At 43.6% G+C, this 20,986-nt stretch overlaps 1 protein-coding gene across 2 annotated transcripts; it reads right to left on the reverse strand.

The window, feature by feature from the left end:
* Positions 1 to 15,366: 15,366 nt before the first annotated feature.
* On the reverse strand, positions 15,367 to 20,956 carry DIRAS2 (DIRAS family GTPase 2). Of its 2 annotated transcripts, none has more exons than XM_085884465.1 (2): positions 19,821 to 20,956; positions 15,367 to 19,562 (listed from the first exon to the last, which is right to left on the reverse strand). In XM_085884465.1, the coding sequence occupies exon 2, from the start codon at positions 19,532 to 19,534 to the stop codon at positions 18,938 to 18,940; it is 597 nt and encodes a 198-aa protein (XP_085740591.1). In that variant the 5' UTR covers positions 19,535 to 19,562; positions 19,821 to 20,956; the 3' UTR covers positions 15,367 to 18,937. The 2 variants fall into 2 exon arrangements, with proteins under 2 accessions (XP_085740591.1, XP_085740590.1); XM_085884464.1 differs by having other exon boundaries at positions 19,797 to 20,956.
* Between the last annotated feature and the right edge of the window lie 30 nt (positions 20,957 to 20,986).

Below are 20,986 nucleotides of genomic sequence, written 5' to 3' on the forward strand. Positions count from 1 at the left end.
CACAAATTAATTTTTGCAAAAATAAGTAATATAATATGCAGAATCATACTTAAGTCGAAGTGAAAATATTTCAAACTTTAATGTTTTAATGTACATATTTAAATGTGACTTTTCATCAGAAATGCTTGGTTTAACAACTTGTTTCCATATTTATTTTTTGAAATCGGCTTATGTTAAAACCTTTATGCAAATGCGTGCTCTATCGTTTTTAAGTGCCGAGCATCAAGCAAGGAAGCAACACGTAACATTTGAAAAGTAGGCTTCCAACCGCTGACCTCCCAGAGAGCAGATAATAACCATTATGCCATCAAGTCTTCCAAGAGTTTGATTTGTTTTTTTTTTCAGGATAACATCTCATTTTCAAGTAATTCTGTCCAGCAGTGCAGAAGTGCATTAGTATGTTTAATAATTGACCCACATCTGTGATGGCATTGGTTTTCCAAGAATAATCCCCCACTTTCATGTTATGGTTGAGGTCACCAACCCAGCTTTGCAGAACATTCCCATGCATGCCCTGAGTATAACCACCAAGTTTCAGCACACTTTGTCCCACAAACAAACACGTAGGTTTTAAGAAAAGAGATTGGCTCAGCCGTGATACCGGGCGTAGTGGCGTGCGCCTGTAATCCGGCTACTCGGAGACTTGGGTTGGAGGATCGCTTGAGGACGGGGGCTCTGCGCTGGGCCACTCTATGAGAGGGCGTAGGGCAGCCCGGAATCATGGCGAAACCCAATCCTTATCCCTGTGTCGTCAGAGGTGACCAGGGTTGCGTCAGGAAGGGCATCCGGCGTAAAACCTATGCCAAAATCAGTATGCGGATCATAACGGATGATCCGCTGTGGCGACCCCTAACGGGAGCAGCAGGAAGACGAACAACAACAGATTGGGCCAGCCGTGTTTTTTTCTATGATTTTCAGACGTATACACACCATTATCTAGTTTTCGAGTTTTGTCTAGTCGCGGCCGAATAGTGATAATCATGATAAGATTTCTCCAAACATCCTTACCCTGCACTGCTTCCCAAAGCTCTGGCAGAGACAGCTTGGTGCAACCATTACCTCCATCCACCCATGATGCCAGACTGTATCAAAAGCAAGAGCTATGTCCAGAGAGATGGCCCTGATCTAATGTCTGACATTGAGGGCCTCCATCCATTGTTAGGAGAGTAAAAGCGGCATGTCAAAGGTAGAGTGAGTGACCTGGTCTGAATCCAAATTGGTGATCTGAGATGAGGCTGTTGGAGAAAATGACGAATTTCATATCAACTGCGATGATGGATTCCATCACTTTGCTGATGATTGGAAGTAAGCTGATATGTCTATACTTAAGGGGATTGGTTGGACGGGGTGGGGTGAGGGGATGCTGAAGAGAGGGACATGTAGAAGGGGTGGGGTTGGAAGGACACAGGCTTGTAGGAATTGTGAGGGAGGGTACTGACACAAAGGAGCTTGATGCCATAAAAGAGTCTGAAGAGGGTTTGATTGTTATGCACAGACAACCTCTGCAAAATAGACTTCTCAAAATTACCAAATGTAACATTCTGTGATCACGATCATGGGATGGGTGGGAGGATTTTTGTTGGAGGCATGGAGAAAAGTCTTGCTGTAGGAATGGGAGGATTGATGGATCCAGCACTTTGGTGAAAGACAGGTTTGCAAAAAATGTCATGTGAAGACGAAGAGGACAAGTAGATTGTGGTGAAATAGTGTTACCAATTTGGAAACCTATCGCACACAATATTCAGGTCCGATAGATTAGTTATATCGGTAAGTATGTGTTTGATCGATAGCTTCCTTTCCCTTGTCTAATGGGTAAATAAACGTTCATGCGCTGTGATTTATCTTTATAGTTAGGATTTCCCTTTATTGGAAAACCTCATCTTCCGCAACGACAGCAACAAAATGACCGTTGGTTGCGGCAGTGCTGCAGAGAAGGAGAACAGCCCCGGGATTCTCCGCGGACCGAGTGGGGGAGGGGCACGACAACAGAAATGACCGTTGGTTGCGGCAGTGCTGCAGAGGAGAGAACAGCCCCGAGATTATCCGCGCGTTCAGTGGGGGAAAGGTCAAAGCCCCCACCCACTGATACGCTGGGGAGCGTGCCGAGTGGGGGAGGGGTCACGCGGCACCGGAGAGTATAAAGAAGGAACAGAGCATCCTTGCAGAGAGAGGTCTGGGCTGGTCTTGTCGTCGTCATCTTAAGCGTCTTCCTCCTCCTCTACTGAAGATTGAGCTTGAGAAAGACCATCCACCGCCGGAGCTGGAAGGGTTGCGTGTCGTCTCCGGAGGAAACGGAGTCGAGATTTGGTGGCCAGGACGGGCGCAGAGCAGAGTCAAGGAGGCCGGGTTCGTCTCGCCTCCCAACGGACCGACCGACTTGAAGACCGACAAGGCGGACAGGTCCAAGTTAGACCCTGGTCTTCAGCCCGCCTGTCCCTCGAGCTGAAGGTCCTAATAAAGACCATTGGTCCGATTATTTGGGTGTGTGTGCGTGTGTGTGCGTGTGTGTGTCAGTGGGCCCATCTGATAAGTAGTGATAAGTATTTTCTTCTTTTTAATGAGTGAGGGGTGATGGAGGGGCAGGATAATGTCGAAGAGGACAAAAAAATGTTGGGGTAAAAAAAGAAACAGAAGGATAAGCAACCTCAAAACCGAGACTATTTTGCTCCAGGCTATCTGAAGAGTAGGTCTGAGTTTCACGAAAATTAATTTGACAATACAGACAACAAGGAACGATTTAACTCGATGAAAACACGGAAAATTCGGCGAAAACATAAGCAGCAATATAGGGAAGAAAATATAACAGAAACAAGTATAAGTACATTCAAAGTACACCGCCCCCATACTAAATAAATAAATAACAAATCCTCCAGCGATGACGCCACGCCGCACATAGAAATTGGGAGGCAGCGGTGTACAGTAATTGATTGATTAATTGGGTAATTAAAATAAATAAATATTAATCGTAAAATAATTAATTTCTTCATCAATTGCCTAATAGCATACATAAACCACCAGTTTCATCAAAACCTGTAAGTTTGAAAATTAAGTAATTAATCGAAAAATTGAAAAATTAATAGATTCATTGATTTATCGATAAATCAAAAATACACTTAATAGCCAAATCACTTGTTCGCTGTTATGTCGAAATATCAGCTTCTTTGCTCAAAAGGTGCCTGAGATATTGCTCAGATGAAAAAGAAAATAAATAAGGAATTAATAAATCGATAATAATTAAGGAATTAATCGATTTATTGAGTTATCAAAAAATACCGTTTTTACCCAAGCACTTGTTGACTATTTTGCCAAAATTTCAGCTTCCGCGCTCAAAGGATGGCTGAGATATCGCCCAGACAACCAAGAAAGAAAATATAACAAATGGAGTATGTCCTTTCGGCACACGTCATCGCCGGGCGCGAATGCCTTTGGTGCACAGCGATGACCTTGTGCAGCACCCAGAGATGGAATCGGGAAGGGCCGTGTGTAAAACACAACGGGTGAGTTTCAGAAAACTTCGCTTTGATTGAAGTGGAAGGAGCAGGCTGCAGAATCGACTCACTTGTGGAGTAACCCAAACCAGAATCCTCTCTGTTGACAAGATTTTAGTCTTTTTTTTTTTTTTAAAGACCAGCTGTTTCACTTTCCTTATTCACTGTTTGCAGCAATTTCATCAAGACCTCTTTAATTCCCGCCAACATGGTCGTACCAACAGCATATCTCAGATTGTTGATATCTCTCTTCTCTTCTCTTCTCTTCTCTTCTCTTCTCTTCTCTCTCACTTTGCACAGCTGTTGCTCGCTTGGCACGTGCGTGCAATCGCGAAGGCCTGTTGCTCAGTTCCTGGCGGTACGCGCGGAGCCTGTGTTGCTTTCTCCTTTCCCTCTTCTCATCGTCTAAATGTTTTAGTTTTCGTTTTCTCTTGACCCCTTTCTCCTTGTTTTCTCTTTTCCATTGAGCGAGAGAGAGAAAGAGAGCGCGCACGGTAGGTGGAGTTCGGGTTTCTCAGAACCCCTCCTGGTTTTGAGGCCTGGTTTCCATCCGATGTGTTTTGTTAGTTTTTGACAACGTTTTGGCTCCTTTAAACGATTCTGGGACCGCGTCCATATTATTATCATTAGTATCATTATTATATTCCTCCATTCGCCAGCGTCGCTTGTGTATTGTTTTTTTTTTTTTACCCCGAGGCATTGAGTGTTATTGCGCCTAAATCATGGCGACCGTTGAGCTGTTAGAGTCTTTAAGTCGGAAAAATGGGTTTTCGTGTACGCCACCACCTGAAATCTCAGTTGAAAAAGTTGTTTTGTGTGTCGGAAAATTGATCGGCATGCATCGTGTAATAGCTGCTTCGAGAATGAATCAGCGTGTTGTTATCTTCGTCGCTAAAGAGGAAATGGTGGCGCAGCTTGTGGAGTCAGGACTGACTGTGGAGCCGGATATATTCCTCTTCATATCACCCCTCGATGTTCCATCGATGAAGGTACTCCTGTCAAATATTCCTCCCTTCATCAAAAACGAGCAGGTGAAGGCTGCTTTAGAGCAGCATGGCACTGTGGTTTCAAAAATAACTTTCATTCCTGTTCGGTTTAAGGACCACAGTACAAAACATATTCTTTCCTTTCGACGTCAACTATTTATTATTCCGATGCCAAACATTCGTGAGCTCGACGTGATGTTAAAAATTGAACATGAAAAGTTTACTTACCGCATCTTTGCCACATCACAGACTTTAGTGTGTTACAAATGTGGACAGTATGGTCACATGAAAAATGAATGCCCAAGGGGCATTGAAAAAGAATCAAGTAAAGTTGAAAATGTAAATGAACCTGAGGTCACTGGGGTGTCGACTGAGGCAGGGGAAAACTCTGAAAATCAAACAAATGCAAAAAATGAGTCTGGTTGGGTGACACGAGGAAAACGGAGGCACCAAAGTGCAGTTTTAGTCGAACCTTCTTCATACGCGGAAGCGGTCGCTGTGAAGAGGGTTTCACTCAATCGGAATGAGAGTAACCAAAATCCTTCAGATGTTTATGCCTGCCCTCTCACATGTGATGACGAGGAGACTATGGAGCTTCAAAACAAATAATCAGTAGATGTCCCAGGCAGAGACGAAATTTGTTCTGGACATACAGAAGGTAGTTATACACTGAAGCAGGACGTTCATGCGGAGATTGTGTCTAACACCGAAGAACCAACTGTTGAAACCATAGTCGTGCCTAATACCTCGGAACCAGCAGTTCAGACTACAGTAGAGCCTAATAACTCAGAGCCATCTGTCCAAATTATAGTTGTGCCTAACACCACAGAACAATCTCACCAAACTGTAATTTCACCGAGTACTATAGAACTGCCTGTCACATCTACAGCCACACCCATGACCTCAGTGACTTTGAAGCAGACACCTGGAAAGTTAGAAGGAAATCTGCTTCCTGAGGATTCCTTTTTCGTGAAACCATTTCCAATGTCTGCTATGTCTGTAAAGAAAAAGGATGCTGAATTTGAACACGAGTCGTGTGATTCCGATGATACTTGTTCAATATCAGATTCTTCTGAGTTGGATGGTGCAGCTGGAGATTCACAAGACCACAAGGGCTTAAATGGCCCTGCTCCTGCGAAGGTGATCAAGTTCCTCCACAACACCTTTCGGAAAAAAAATTAAACTAACCGATTTCTTTACGGAACTCGATAAATTTATGCTTACCGCATCCCTTATTACTAAAAATCCGGCAGCCTATGGCGCCAATGAATCCCACGTACACAGATTGAGGAAATATGTAACTCTGGCAAGGAAAGAACTTCAGTAACCAGTACCCACCTATAAAATACGAAAATGGTTCTGTCTCTTGCTTGTTTAAACATAAATGGGGGCCGCGCCCCTATACGTAAAACACACGTTCGACTGTTACTTGATCAAAAGCATATTGATGTAGCTCTTCTTCAGGATGTGCGTTGTGGACCGACTTGTTCTGCAGAGTGGCAAACCACAATAAGGGGTTCTTGGTTTTTCAGTTCCTTTGATTGCTGCAGTGCAGGAGTTGCTTTCTGGTTTGGATCAAGTCTTTCATCGGACCAAATTGTTTTTCACGAATTCATGCAAGGTCATTTGGCTTTTGTGGTTTTTTCTTATGGAGGCTATAAAATCACACTATTAAATGCTTATGTCCCAAGTAATCCTGCAAAAAGAAACGAATATTTTTCCATTCTTGATGATTGTTTATCCCAGATTGATTTTAGTGGTCTCGTGTGCCTCGCTGGTGATTTTTAATTGTACCTTGGAGCCAGCTCTGGACCGTAATGGCTTAGAACCCCACCCTGAGAGTGCAAAAGGGTTTGCGACCATTTTAGCAAAGTATAATTTGGTTGATGGTTGGAGATTGTAGCACCCCAAAGTTAAACAATATTCGTGGTGTCAAGCTTCCAATAACAGGGTATTGTTTGCTCACTTAGATAGATTTTATGTTAATAATGATTTTCGGAACTTCATATTGTCTACGGCAATTTCTCCCTCTGGCTTTTCGGATCACCACCGAGTTTCTTTAAAATTAACTTTTCCCTATCTTCAACGTAGGAGTGCCTATTGGGCTCTAAATGTTAGTCTTTTGGAAGACATTGTTTTTTGCAATGCTTTTAGAATCTTTTGGACTTCTCTTTACGGAAGGAAAAATACATTTCATAGCAAGCTACAATGGTGGGATATTGTAAAAATCCACATCAAAATCTTTTGTCAGCAGTATAAACTTCATCACTCTCGGGATAGTCTTTCAAGGATAACGATTCTAGAAAAAGAGGTTTTAGAATTGCAAAGAAATCCTCTTGAGTTTAACAGAAATCAAGGATTACGTAAAAAATTTATAACTAAAAAAAGAGCTTCTTCACAGTCTTGTCAACGAAAGGGCTAAAGGGGCTTTAGTGCGGCTTAAGATTAAAAATTTGAGTCTTTTTGACACTTCATCAAAGTTTTTCTTCTCTTTGGAGAGGAAAAGTAAAGCTCAACAACAACTATTATCTGTACAATCACCTGAAGGAGAGATAGTAAGTGAACCTAAGATGATTAAAAGAATTGTAGTCGATTATTTTTCTTCTTTATTCTGTGCAAAAAAGATTGATTTGAATGTTGCAAAAGCCTTTATTGAACCTTTACCCAAGTTGTATGAGTCGCAGCGAGCCTCTTTGGAGAGGTTCATCACGCTGGAGGAGTTGGGTCTTGCTCTTTCCAGTATGGCGTCCGGGAAAGCTCCTGGTCTGGATGGAATCCCCTGTGAATTCTACAAAACCTTTTGGGACATTATCGGACCCAAACTTTTGGAAGTACTCAAGGAAAGTTTTCAAGTTGGGGAGCTCCCCCTAAGTTTCCGGCGAGCCGTTGTTTCCTTGTTACCAAAGAAGGGAGACACCCAGTTACTCAGAAACTGGCGTCCTGTCTCCTTACTGAACACCGACTACAAGATTTTTTCAAAGGTCCTTGTCTCTCACTTAAAATTTGTAGTCCAATCTTTGGTGCATCCTGATCAAACCTGTTGTGTGCCTGGACGATCAATATATGACAATCTTGGCGCTGTTTGTGACATTGTTGATGTGTGTGATCTTCTGCATAAAAGTACTGGCTTAATTTTTATTGATCAAGAGCATGCCTTTGATAGTATAGATCATAGTTATCTATTTGCTATCCTAAAGGGTTTTGGTTTTGGTCGTATTTCTGTATCATATATTCAGTTGTTGTATCACAATATTTATAGTTTATTCAAAATAAATAATGAGTTGATTCCTCCCTTTACTGTTACCAGAGGAATAAGGCAAGGGTGTCCCTTATCCGGACTCCTTTATGTTCTTTCCATTGAACCCCTTTTAGTTAAATTGCGTGAGAAACTTGTGGGATTCTCTGTCGCTCCGGACATACCTGCTATAAAAGTTGTTGCTTATGCAGATGATATCTGCACTACAATTCAATGTCAAGAAAATGTATCTGAGCAACTTAAAACTATAAATAATTTTACCCTTGCTTGCTCAGCCAGAGTAAACTGGACAAAGAGTTTTGCCTCCTTTTTTGGATTAGCAATGCATTTTTCCTTCCCAACACTACCTGGCAATTTATCCTGGAAGAATAATAGTGTTTACCATTTGGGTGTACACCTTGGTGATGCTCAAAGTATTCAGAAAAACTGGGATGGACTAACAGACAAAGTCTACTCCAGACTTCAGAGATGGAGGGGCCTTCTGTGCAAATTATCATATCATGGAAGTTTTAGTTATTAACAATTTGGTCTCTTCCATCTTGTGGCACAGGTTTATTGTGTTGCAGCCACCTGCGTGGCTAATTAAAAATATTCAAAAACACTTGATCGATTTTTTTTCTGGGGTGGTATGCACTGGCTTCGACCAGGTGTGCTCAGCCTTTCTCGGAATGAGGGGGGTCAAGGGCTTGTTGTCATCACCAGCAGGATCATGACTTTCCGCATTCTTTTTGTGAAAAAGTTGCTTTATAACCACATGCCTTGGGAGAGTTTGACCCTTTGTTTGCTAAAGCAAGCGGGCCGGCTAGGATATGGCCGTGAGCTTTTTTTGCTCGACCTCCTGAAGATCGACGTGTCACCACTTCCTCTGTATATGCAGAGTGTGATCAATGCTTGGCAAGCTTTATCACTGCAATGTGAGGTCACTTCCTTTACTGCCTCGATGTTCTTAAATGAACCAGTTTTCTACAATCCCTGTTTTACAGGAATCCCATCCTCTAGGGCTTTTGTGCAACATTTTGTGGGGTCCAATATACTTCTTGTGCACAATCTGCTGGATTTTTCAAAAGAAAGATGGAAATCTGGTCATGAAATCTCCACCATTACTGGGTTGAAATCAATTCGGATAATTGGTCAGCTTTTTTCTGCTATCTTAAAGGCATTAATGAGTTTTGGAATGGGTTTCAGGAGTCTTTTTGATATTGTGGATTTGCCCAATCAATATGCCTTCCCTGTTTTGCTTTTGGACTGGGATGGCAAATCTGTACCTTTAAATTCCATTGAGAAGGGGAACCTGTATTTCTTTTGTATTCAGTATATTTTTGCTGATTCAATGGAAAGAACATTTGCCAACTTCGACCCCTCTTGTCCCTGCATGGAGAGGTTTATATACCCCCCCCAATTTCTAAACGTTCGGGCGACCTGCAATGGAGATTAGTGCATTGCATCCTCCCTTATAATATCTTATTGCACAAGTTTTCCAATGAGATCCCGGAATTGTGCCCATTTTGTGAAAACAATGAAACGCTTTGTCATGCATATGTAGATTGCATAAGACTTGTCCCTCTTTTTCAGTTTTTGCATGATATTATTTTAAAGATGGGTCTTTCTTTTTCCTTGGTGAAATTTATTTATGGTTTCCCTATTTCCTTGAGTTTCAAATCTGAGACTGGTTTGGCCAGGTTTTTGGTTGCTGAAGAAAAAATGGCAATTTATAAGACAAGGAAAAAGAAGGTGGAATCTGCGGATGCTTGTTCTTGTGTTTTATTAACCTTTAGAACTTTAGTTGTGTCTCCCATTCAGCTTGATTTCTTTTTCTGTTGCAAGTCTGGGAGAATGCAGGATTTTGTTGACAAATGGTGTGTAAAAAATGTTCTTTGCTCTGTTGTAAATGAATCGCTTGAGTTTCCTTTCTGATTTAAAATGTATGAATCAACCTAAAATGTTTTTTTTAATAATTGGTTGTTCATCTGTTTTGGTAAAATATTTTTTTCTACCTTTATAAATACCCTCTTGTTTGTTTAAATATATTTTGGTTGCTTGCTGTGAAAAACAGTTAAGTGTTGTGCTGACGCCTTTGTCTCATTGGTGAGACACCTTTTTATACTTTTGTAATAAAAGAATATAAAACTCAATCTAGCTCTATCTCTTTCTCTATCTCTCTGTCTCTCTTTGTCCGATCTCTCTCTGTCTCTCTTTCCCGGTATCTCTCTGTCTCTCTTTCCCGGTATCTCTCTGTCTCTCTTTCCTGGTATCTCTGTCTCTCTTTCCCGGTATATCTCTGTCTCTCTTTACCGATCTCTCTCTGTCTCTCTTTTTCCAATCTCTCTCTGTCTCTCTTTCCCGATCTCTCATCTCTCTCTGTCTCTTTCTCAATCTCTCTTTCCCGGTATCTCTCTGTCTCTCTTTCCCGATCTCTCTCTGTCTCTCTTTCTCAATCTCTCTTTCCCGGTATCTCTCTGTCTCTCTTTCCCGATCTCTCTCTGTCTCTCTTTCCTGATCTCTCTCTGTCTCTCTTTCCCGATCTCTCTCTGTCTGGGCCTCACTGGGGTCTGAAGCCGCCATGTTTTTTGGCCTGTTCAACCATGGCTTGACTTGGAACAGGCTGCACTGCTTTCTTCACGATGATTTTTTTTTTCACTTTCTTCACTCAGATTATCGAATGCCTGTTCATCATCACTACAAATCGTTGGGTATATTGCAATGCTTATAAACGCCTGGAGACGCCAGCGTTAATGGCTTTATTTCCTTTGTGCATATGAATAACTGAGGGAATCTCTTAAATTAGCCAGAATTACAAAATGTAAGCTCCAGATTTGGAAGTAACAGCAGTTCTGACTCCCCAAAAAGTGTTGATTTGTCCAATTCGGATATTTCATGGGTGTTTCCGGATGCATAATCGCGTGGACGGAAATTGGTAATCGCTTGCCAAGCCAGGCATTCCATTAGAGTGGTTCAGCCACTTACTGAGCTGTACAGTACCGTTCGTGTCCTGATCGGGATGTACAGTCGACAGTTACTACAAGGTAGAGGTAGGGGTTACAGCAACACGTGTACGTGGTACATATGGATAGATTTGGATCTGTACGGACTCTCCGTGAGTGTGTGGACATGCCATGCCCGTTACGGGTGGCGTGGTGGTAAAGTTTCATCCCGTATCACATGGAGGTTCTTTCAGGTTTTCCTTTGTCCTCGTGCCTGTTTCTAAAACATTTGGGTTATCGGATTTGCTTTACAAAGGCTAAATGTTTCCCTTCAGGCGTTATCAAATATATTTTGTTTTGAAACTCACAATTTCCAAGCCGTTTGCAGCATTTACGTGTTTTCTGAATAACCGAGACAATTTCTTTTTTCCACCCATCACACACAGTTGTTTAAAAAGAATAATGTTTGTGAACATATCTATAAATGTAACATTGTTTTTCGGTGAAAGCTGCTCAAGGTTTCTGAGTTGTATTCAGGGTGTACTGTCGTCAGTAATCAAACTGACTCCAACTTGCCGATTCCTGAAAAATTGCCGATATCGGTCGTGTGTGTGTGTGTGTGTGTGTGTGTGTGTGTGTGTGTGTGTGTGTGTGTGTGTGTGTGTGTGTGTGTGTGTGTGTGTGTGTGTGTGTGTGTGTGTGTGTGTGTGTGTGTGTGTGTGTGTGTCTTCAGGATCGTCACTGAACCCCGGACAGCTTCCAACTGTAGTTAGTTTGCAATAATATTCCCAGGAATGGTTTTTCGCTCACCTGTAAAATAGTTCCAGGGAGCTTATGGGATAGCACGTCGTCCATCCGTCCATCAACAAATATTTGCATCTTCTTCCCAGAAACTACACACGATTTCAATGAAATTGACCACAACCTTCATCACCTGTGATGGCATAAACAAACACAAAACTGGGTCTGAAGGGGTTTACAGACGGAGTTTATGGGGGGGGGGGGGAGTGGGTTGCCTCCCTAAAGAGGTATTTGCTTTCTTCTGAAACGATGCACACAATTCTGATGAAACTTCATGACAACCTTCATAACCCATGATGTACCAAAGTTTGTTCACAACATCACAAAAAATTGGTGTCAAGGAGGGTCTATGGGGAGAGGGGGTTTGCCCCCTAAAATATGTATTTGCTTTCTTTTCTGAAACCACACACACAATTTCGATGAAACGTGACCACAATCTTTATCACCCGTGATGTCCCAAGGTTTGTTCATAGCGTTAAAAGAAATCCACAGGTATTTACTTTCTTCTCCATTATATATTTTGTGGGTTATCCATGCCTACCAGTGGTTGCCTGGTTATCTTATCCAGCCACTACCAGATGAGCACCCAGGGGTACTGCCCCTATGTTTAATATCTCTGAGGTTCTTTGTCATCATTCCTGTCGGTCCATCTATCACTGGTCCAACTTTGACATTCTTCATCTTCAAGAATTTCTCACTTCGTTCTTGAGGTCTTGGTGTTTGGTCATTTTCTTGATTTCTGCATCGTTTTGTCCAAGCTATTAACACCTCAATAAGCAACACCTTCTTCTCGTTTTTTTGTACCTAAGTATGATATGTGGTCACAACGCTTTGTTTTCGATGTTCACCCTCGATGGGATCATTAGTTCGTACGTGAGTGGAAGGTACTTCCATGTTTTCAGTGATTACTTCTGCTTCATGTTCCCACAAATTTTCTCGAACTGGGACATCAAAATTTTTGGAGATGTGCGAGCGGATTACTTTACAAAGTCTGTTGTGTCATTGTGTGTTCAGCTGTTCTGACATGTTTGTTTGAGTGTGTGTGTGTGTGTGTCTGTTTGGGTGCGTGCAGTCATTAAGCATAACAAATCATTCTCTTTACTAACCCCACCTCCACCCCTCACCTTTCTCTCTTCTTTTTTTTTTTCATACTCCTCTCACCCTCTCCTCGCATCCCTCCCTCTCGTGGTATAGCAACGTTTGGTGAGGCATAGCTCTCCCAACCTCCCCCCACCACCAACTACCTCGCTCTTCCCCCCTTCCTAACTTCCCCTCCTTTCTTCCTCCTCTCTCAACCCCCCCCCTCCTTAATACCCCCCCTCACCGGTTAACGAAGTGGCGGGTTGTATTTGCTAGTAATAAATAAAGAGGTTTCCAAGTATTGTATGATGGGAGATTGTCACATTCCCTTTGGGATTTGGAGCTATGTGCTTCAATTCTGATGTAGGTATACCATACTCTGGTGTAGAATGTTGGTGCTGTCGAAGTAGTTTGTTGGCAAGGGTTAAAGTGGGTGGTTTGCCATTGCCCTTCCAGTAGTAGATTAGGAGAGGAAATTTAGAATTTGGTTATGGTGCCGGCGGTAGCGTGCCGACTGTTTGTGAATTACATCATGGGATCTCTAACATCCAACTGATATTAGTAGACAGGACACTCAGTTTCACATCCATCCGAGGGACGCCATACACATTTATGAATCAACCTCCCTGAGAAACACTGGGATGGCAGTTTATAGCTGGATCGAGATTCAGACCCAGGCTTGACAGTGTACAGGTGAGTGTGTACACATGCAGACCATCCAACCAGCCCAGACCTACATTAGGATTCCCCAAATTCAAGTGCAGCAGGCAGCCTGCACTTGAATTACAATCAAGGAAATGTCCATGAAAACGAGAAATTCTAATTCAGGCGTGAGCAACCCTGGCACAGCAACATATGATCCTCGCTTTGGGAACTCCGAGAGATGCCTTTTGTAGCTAATTCCGTTTAGAGAGGACAAAACCAGGATTGACTGTAATGATGCATTACAGGAACAAAATTAATTATAGATAAGTGAGGTGTGGTTGGTCAGCACGACACAAAGATGTTGAGAAACAGAATGAAATGAAAGTACCAGCATTTAATCTCAAAGCCATCACTTCAAAGTGATATATTGACTTTCCCATTCACACAGGCAGCCATATTGTCACGGTGGTGGGAGGTGAGGCTGCCATTAAGTTGGAAATGAAACCTTGAACCCCCGAGTCCAAATCGGACACATGCCCCACTGAGCTCCACACACACACACTGAGAGACAAAGAGAAAACAGACATGGCGTAGGAGTGATTACGCACAGCAGAATGAGATCCCTATCCGTTATGGAAAACTGGTGGAAGAGGGAGGGTTAGTGTGAGAAAAAGTGTGCAGAGGAGTTGAATATGCTGAAGGCTGGGGGAAGCAGCTATACCTCGGAATTCGAACCAGCAAGTGGGGGAGTCGAAGAGAGTGTTTGGTCCAGCGGGGGGGGGGGGGGGACAAAGATAATGTTTAGCCCATAGGGCTAGTGGAGGGCTCCAAGCGAGGGCTTGCCACAGAGGCGATGGGGGCATGAGGAGGGGGTGTTCCAATAGATGGTCTGGTCGAGCGTAGGAGTGAAGTCGAAAATCCATGACTCATCCGCCTTGGCTCTTTTGTCACGTAGGTAGCAGAACCTCACTCTGAATTGCTTTGTTTGGTTTGCTCTGGTTTCGTGCGCTGTTGTTCACGTTACATTTTAGATTGGTTCAAATCGGTGTGGCTTCTTTCTTTCTTTCACATGTCGCCTCATTTTAACACCTATTGATCCTCCAAGAACAAGGACAAATCCAAATACAAACATAAGTTTTGCAAATTCAAGCAAGCATTTTTGTTGGAAAGGTGGAGATGGAGGAGTTTGGCAAAGCCTTATTTTTTTTGGCTTCCAAATATCAGAAAAACAATGGACGTGGCCAATCTTCGAGCATCAATAACAATAGATAAGCACGTTGTTGGCTTGACGGTAAAGGCAGCTTGGCTTAAGATCTTAGGGTCATGAGTTAGACCCCCTATATCGTGCGGTTAAATAAAAGCAGGTAGGTTGATTCAGCCTGTCATCCTTCCAAGGTCGGCAAAATGAGTACCAGCTTACTGGAAACAGGGGTCTGCATCAGCAGCAAAGCCACAATCCCAGAAAACGATGCAACCAGCAGCCACAGGTTTCACATGAAATCAAACAACAATACACAGGGCCAGTCTTCAAGTCTCAAAAACAATGAATGGACCAGTCTTAATGTATCCCAAACAAGGGTTTTGCCAGTGTGAAGAACTAAAGTATTGGAAACAATGGATTGGCCAGCACTAAGAACCAAGGTATTGGAAACAATGGATTTACCAGTGCAAAGGACGAAGGTATAAGAAACAATCAATTTGCCAGAGCTGAGGACCAAGGTATTGGAAACAATGGATTTTCCAGTTATAAGGACTAAGGTATTGGAAACAATGGATTTGTCGGTGCTAAGGACAAAGGTATTGGAAACAATGGATTTGGTCACTCTTAAAGTGCACCAAACAGTAGTTGGAAAAGATTGTTGATCTGGATCCATCATTTCAAACTCCAGGTCTTCAAATCCTTGTAACGTGCAACCGCCCCCAGCAGTCGACCTCATTCAGAGACTGCTGCTGCCTTGCGCCTCGAGTCGATCCTTCAAAATGTCACCGTTTTTAAAGTGTGACGCACTGCCCTGCCTAATCGTACCCACAATACTGTGCACAAATTTCACGAGCCTGGTGTGACGTCACTCAACTTTCCCTGTGACGCAGTTACCTTTTACCACTGCTGTAAAAATCATGATTTACTGCGTCGTGGTCGGGATTAAAAGGAAAATCAGTGACTTGAACAAAATACACAAGCAACTCAGTGTGAGGATAATACATATATAATTTTTAATAGAAAACATCTGAAGAAAAGAACAAAACAAAGTTTATCATGTCAATAACGAGATCATATTTGTTCCTCCGTAGATTCATGAGCGACGCACAATTGGTTGAAGGGGTTGGGAAATGCAGTTGAGGATTCCATTTGTATTCCATCCTACAAAGGATTACATGATCATTATATCAGTCATTTCGTATATGATTAAGTTAATTATGTCCATTGCTGCAATCTATTTTCTCTGTATCAAACACAATCTCAAGGTCATAATAGTGTTCATACATTTTTTTTTAAAACGTCGAAAATGGCATTCTTTCTTCATTCCCATCACAAACGCTACGGTATAGTTAATTATACTAAAAAAGGCTATTAACCACTCCACAGCAGGGCTTCCCAAACATTCACAGCACAGTTTACAGGTCCAGACAGATAAATCTCTGCTTCGATTGAACTCCAACACCAACGACAGTACAATTGCCGGTGCAGGAAGAACAGCATTGACATTCCAAGTGATTCGCATCACTATACGAGAGCGATCCCGGCGAAATGGGACACGGACGACCCATATCCACGGACCAGGGAAGAGCAAACTTTTCTTCTTATTTTTATTTAACTAGTGTGCTCTGCCCCCTCCCTGCAAGCCCCGCTTCTTCTTGCCCATCACTTACACGTTGTCCCTCACTTCAGCAATCAGAGCGTGACCCGTCATGTGCAGATACAATATACACAGCACGTGCTACAATATTATACACAGGAGATTATTGTGTTCACAGTTAGTATTAATAGCTAGTTATCGTCCAGGTACGGGTCTGTATAATCTTGGAAAGGAACTCCAGCTGTCCCATTATTTCTGAACCTGCATTATCACCGTATATCAGGCGCATTGTTCATGCCTTTCACCGCAAATTGCATCGTCATCATCGGTGGAAGTTGTGCGAATCCATTAGCGTAACTAAGGTGTTGTATACGTGATCATTATTCTGGGAACACATTTTACCACTGATGGAATTTCAGATATTTATCTTTTCTTTTATAAAAAAAAAAAGCTCTCAGCATTATATTTCGCTCTGATTCTTCCACCAGGCAATCTACCAACGCCGCACACCTACACATCGCTCATCAATTTCTATCATTCTAGTAATAACCACACACCACTGACTTTGTAATAATCACTTACATTCCAAACAAACGACATAATTCGCATGTTCTCCCAAAACTGTGCGTCATGAGACATTACAAAAGTTGAGAAATGAGTGGTGATGACAAATGCAGAATTGACGGTCGATCGTTGGTCCTCGTTTGTGACGTACTTAAAAACAAATGCACTCGTACAAATAAATTTATGCAAAGTTTGAATCCCAACACAAATCCTGCTGGCAAAGTAGAACCCGAAACGATCTCGTGTGTTTTTTATGGAACTTTTCACTTCATAACAAGTTTTCGTACGTGCACACACTTCCGCATTCCCTTCATAATTCCTCACAACACTGTATGAGCATGTCACGTGATGCACTGTACCTTGTGTCAATGACCCACATTCAGGGGCTCCTATTTTGGATTATAGTGCGTTTGTATGCATACATACACATATGTGTAGGAATCAAACCCAAGTCCGCGAGTGAACCGAACTGGTACTGGTACGGTTCATAAGAGGACCTGTGTTTAATTCCCGGCCTGGGCGCATAGTTTTCCTCCATACATGAGGTGTGAAGGGACACAGGAATAAAACGAGCACAGACGGGGAGGAGGAGACATACAAACATCTACAACACATCTGCAAGACCCATTGTTCGAAACTAGACACGCCACATAGTATTCGCATTGTTTGGTAATAAGATCGAGGTCTCGGACACCGCATAATCCAGCTGCTGGACCTATAAGAGATTGTGCTTTCGTTGTGGATGTCCTCGATACAGATTAATAAGGGTCCGATGTGGATGTCCTCGAATCTCGACACAGATTGATAAGGGTCTATACCACCGCCTTGGATTTTGGAAGAGCCACCAGAACCAGAGCTTTGGCAGTGACGTGAGCATCGTTTGTGACGTCATGGTGGAACAGCTTGCAACCAACGGAACATGATCCACCGAATGAGAAGCGAAACCGAAGTTTGGATTCACAGCTATATATTATTGGACGCCCGACGAATGCATATACTGTACACATAACTTATGGACGAGCATATATAGTTGTGTGAACTTGCAGTATCATGCCATGATCGATCCTTCATGGAGCAAACATAGCTGTAATTTTCACGTGGAGTCTGCTGAACATCACATGATGGCACCTGGGGTCCGTGACACATTGAGGGGAATCAATCCCAGCCATTTACATATTACCACATAAAATGGTGCTTTAACCTCACCCTCTCACCACCGCCCCCACATGCTGTGGATATTTCCCTTACTCCCCCCGCCCCACCCCCAATACTCTCACCAAATTCCAACCCCCATTCTATTTTTTTTCGAAACTTACTGCCACCTCACCCTCCTTGCATATGTACTATGTATATTGTCCCCAATTTGAAAAAGGAGGGATATTTAGACCATCTGTATGAAAACGCCAGCTGGTAAAACTGCACTTGGATGATGAGCACAGGCTGGCTGTTTGTGAACGACAGAAACCATATACGCAAAGTGAGCTCGGGGAGGATTAGGGAAAGCGCATTAAACTTAGGGACAAGTATATTCATTCGCCGGTTGTTTCAACTGCCTGTAGATCTAGCTGTTGTGTGCATGTCACCAACACCGTCATCTGTGGCTGTTACCGAAGCGAGGACATGCATGGACCCCGAACCAATCCGTGAGTTCTATCTCCCTGTGCAAACGCTGCTGCAAGTATCGCAGCAGCCCAAATTGGGTGTGAGTACCCATAGGTGTGATTATTTATTTATTTGTTTGCTTGTTGGCATGACATCACCGAAGGCAAGCTGAAGCCAGCGATGGGCAAATGATGAGGGAAAGGGGGGGGGGAGGTGGTGCATCTGTCCAGGACCATTATCGTCGTCAACACCATCATTCGGACTTGCTGTCCCACGTCCATTGCTCATTGTCCAGCTCGCCTGCAAGCTCCGGGTCGCGTTACTCCCTTTCCGATTGCTTCTTGTACTCCGAGCAGAATCACGAAAAAAAATTTGAGGTTTTCTTTTGCAACATCCCACCTACCCAAGGATTAAACACACCGCCGGTAATTTGGTTGCTCCCAATATTTCAATGGAAATCCTTGCAAATAAACACGCAATGATGGTCTTTAAAGCAATGGGCTCTGCTCCAGAGGACCTTGCATTAAGATGGAAATGGTTCGCCAGCACTGATATCCCAAAAAGGAAGATACTCCTGGATGACCATGTCGATGGTGTATGGAACGATCAAGGATGGGGGTTGAAGAGATGAAGCAGGGAGGAAAGCGTTGACTATTTGAAATAGTCACCCGTCAGATGCAGTAGACACGGCCATTTGCACACTCTTTGCTACCACCCGTCTCCACGGTTCTTTTCAAACTTATCTGGGTCCATTAAGCCAGTGTCACGAACTTCGCTCTACATGTAATGGATCTCCTCACATGAGCGAGCACTTCCCACGGAGTCGCTCCCTCTTTCTGTCCTGCTTTGACTTGCTTCCCTCCACGTGCAGGCTCATGGTCCTGTGCTTCTCCAGGTTTAGAAGCTCCTGAAACAGCTCCTTCACGTTGTGGTTCATCTTGGCTGAGGTCTCCATGAAGGCGCAGCGCCAGGTCTTGGCTTGGGCATCCCCGTCACCAGCGGCGACCTCACGCTGGGTCTCATCGCACTTGTTTCCGACCAGCATGATGGGGATGCCTTCGGTATCGCCCTTGATCTGGCAAATCTGCTCGAAGATCGGTCGCAGCTCCTCCAAGGACTGCCGGCTGGTGACGGAGTACACGAGGATGAACGCATGCCCACGTGAAATGGACAGGCGCTGCATGGCAGGGAACTGGTGACTGCCCGTGGTGTCGGTGATCTGCAGTGTGCAGATGCTCTTATCGCAGCTGATCACCTGGCGGTACGTGTCCTCGACTGTGGGGATGTAGCTCTCGCGGAACGTGCCCCGCACGAAACGTAGAACTAGTGAGCTTTTCCCCACACCACCTGCGCCGAACACCACCACCCGGTAGTCGTTGCTTTGCTCCGGCATGGCTTTGATGACTGCAATGGAGGCACAGCTAAAGGAGGTGATTTGGAGGAAATGAGGATGTGATCAGAAAGAAGGACAGACACAAGAAATAGCTTAAGATAACAACACACACACACACACACACAATAAGAAAAGAGTGGAGAAACAGGTAGGCCATGAATCCAAATAATTATGATGATGACATCAATGATTAAACAGAGAGGGGAAGCAAATCCTATAAACAAACACCATTAACAGACACAGGATACGAATCAAGACAGACCTGCGGACAGGTAGAGCTCCTTGCCTTGGTTAGTACGTGCGGGACTCTTTGTTCTCGGTTCGATGGTCTGCCTACTCTCCAGCCCACCCAACCGCCGTACTGCCCGATCCCGAGCTTGCGGACCGTTCAGTTCATCCACCCCCGCAGCATCAAGAACAGCGGAGCTTCTGAACTTCCCACCACTGCCGCATCATCGCTCGAGCTGCGTTCAACCTCCTTCAAAGGGCTACCATTCCTCCTCATCGACCTCCCCCGCTCCTAGCCACACCGTGTCTAACATCCCTGGGCAAGGAGACGACGCGCCTTGTTCACGGGCGTGTCTGCCGCGCGATGTCCAACCATCCGCCCCGGCACCTGCCAACAACCGGCCTCAGAGCTCTCCTTAGGGGTCACGGAGCCCCTCTTCGAATGTGCTGCCAGGTAAATGGATTACGGTATATATTTATTCGACCACCCGCCGTTCTGGCTGTCTATTTACATTCAAAAATGGAAACCGTATATTATTAAATGGTCTCGCGCGAAGGGGGGAGGGATGGGGCTGATAATACCCAGAAAAGAGGCACTATAGACACTTTTGTTTCGATGAATACAATCCTGCTCCGGATGAATAGGTATAAATATATGAATCACAAATTACTCCCCAAACCGATTGAAAATGGAAATATCCATCGGACCATATATGGCAAATGGAACGTCATTCGGTGCTTCCATTTTGTCCCGACAAGGGGGTGGAATGTTTTGCCTTTTCCTGCAGGGAATGGAGGCTCGTGAAAGAACAAAAGGAAAAGATGAATGAATAGAAACTGACGGGGGAGGTCAGTGGACATACACATATCAATTGGGAATCTCCATAATCTCACAAACCTCAGTTGGTCATGTTTCTTTTTTAATATATAATTTTTTTTTAACTATAAATGATGTCATCCACAAGCGTGATCTTAAAAAAAAAAAAACACCTTTTGTTAAACGAGGTCGTCAGGTGCAAATTGGTCTTCATTTAAAAGTAGCGAGTACGAGGTGTCCGATGATTTTCTTTTTCAATTGCAAATGGTTCTTGAGTCCAGACATCTGAACCGCTGGGTGATGATCCATTAAACCCAGGTTCAAATCCCACATTTGGCTATTGTCTACCGTTTTAATCCCACAAAACCATACGTATTTGTCCATTGTCGACTAATGCCTTTGTGAAC

This window comes from Eptatretus burgeri, chromosome 6, assembly GCF_056783735.1.
Source record: "Eptatretus burgeri isolate ZD-2024b chromosome 6, Ebu_testis_v1, whole genome shotgun sequence".
Classification (NCBI taxonomy): domain Eukaryota; kingdom Metazoa; phylum Chordata; class Myxini; order Myxiniformes; family Myxinidae; genus Eptatretus; species Eptatretus burgeri.

What these genes read in the sequence shown, in the direction of transcription:
- DIRAS2 (XM_085884465.1), bottom strand. Translation starts at nt 19,534, where the DNA reads ATGCCGGAGCAAAGCAACGACTACCGGGTGGTGGTGTTCGGCGCAGGT.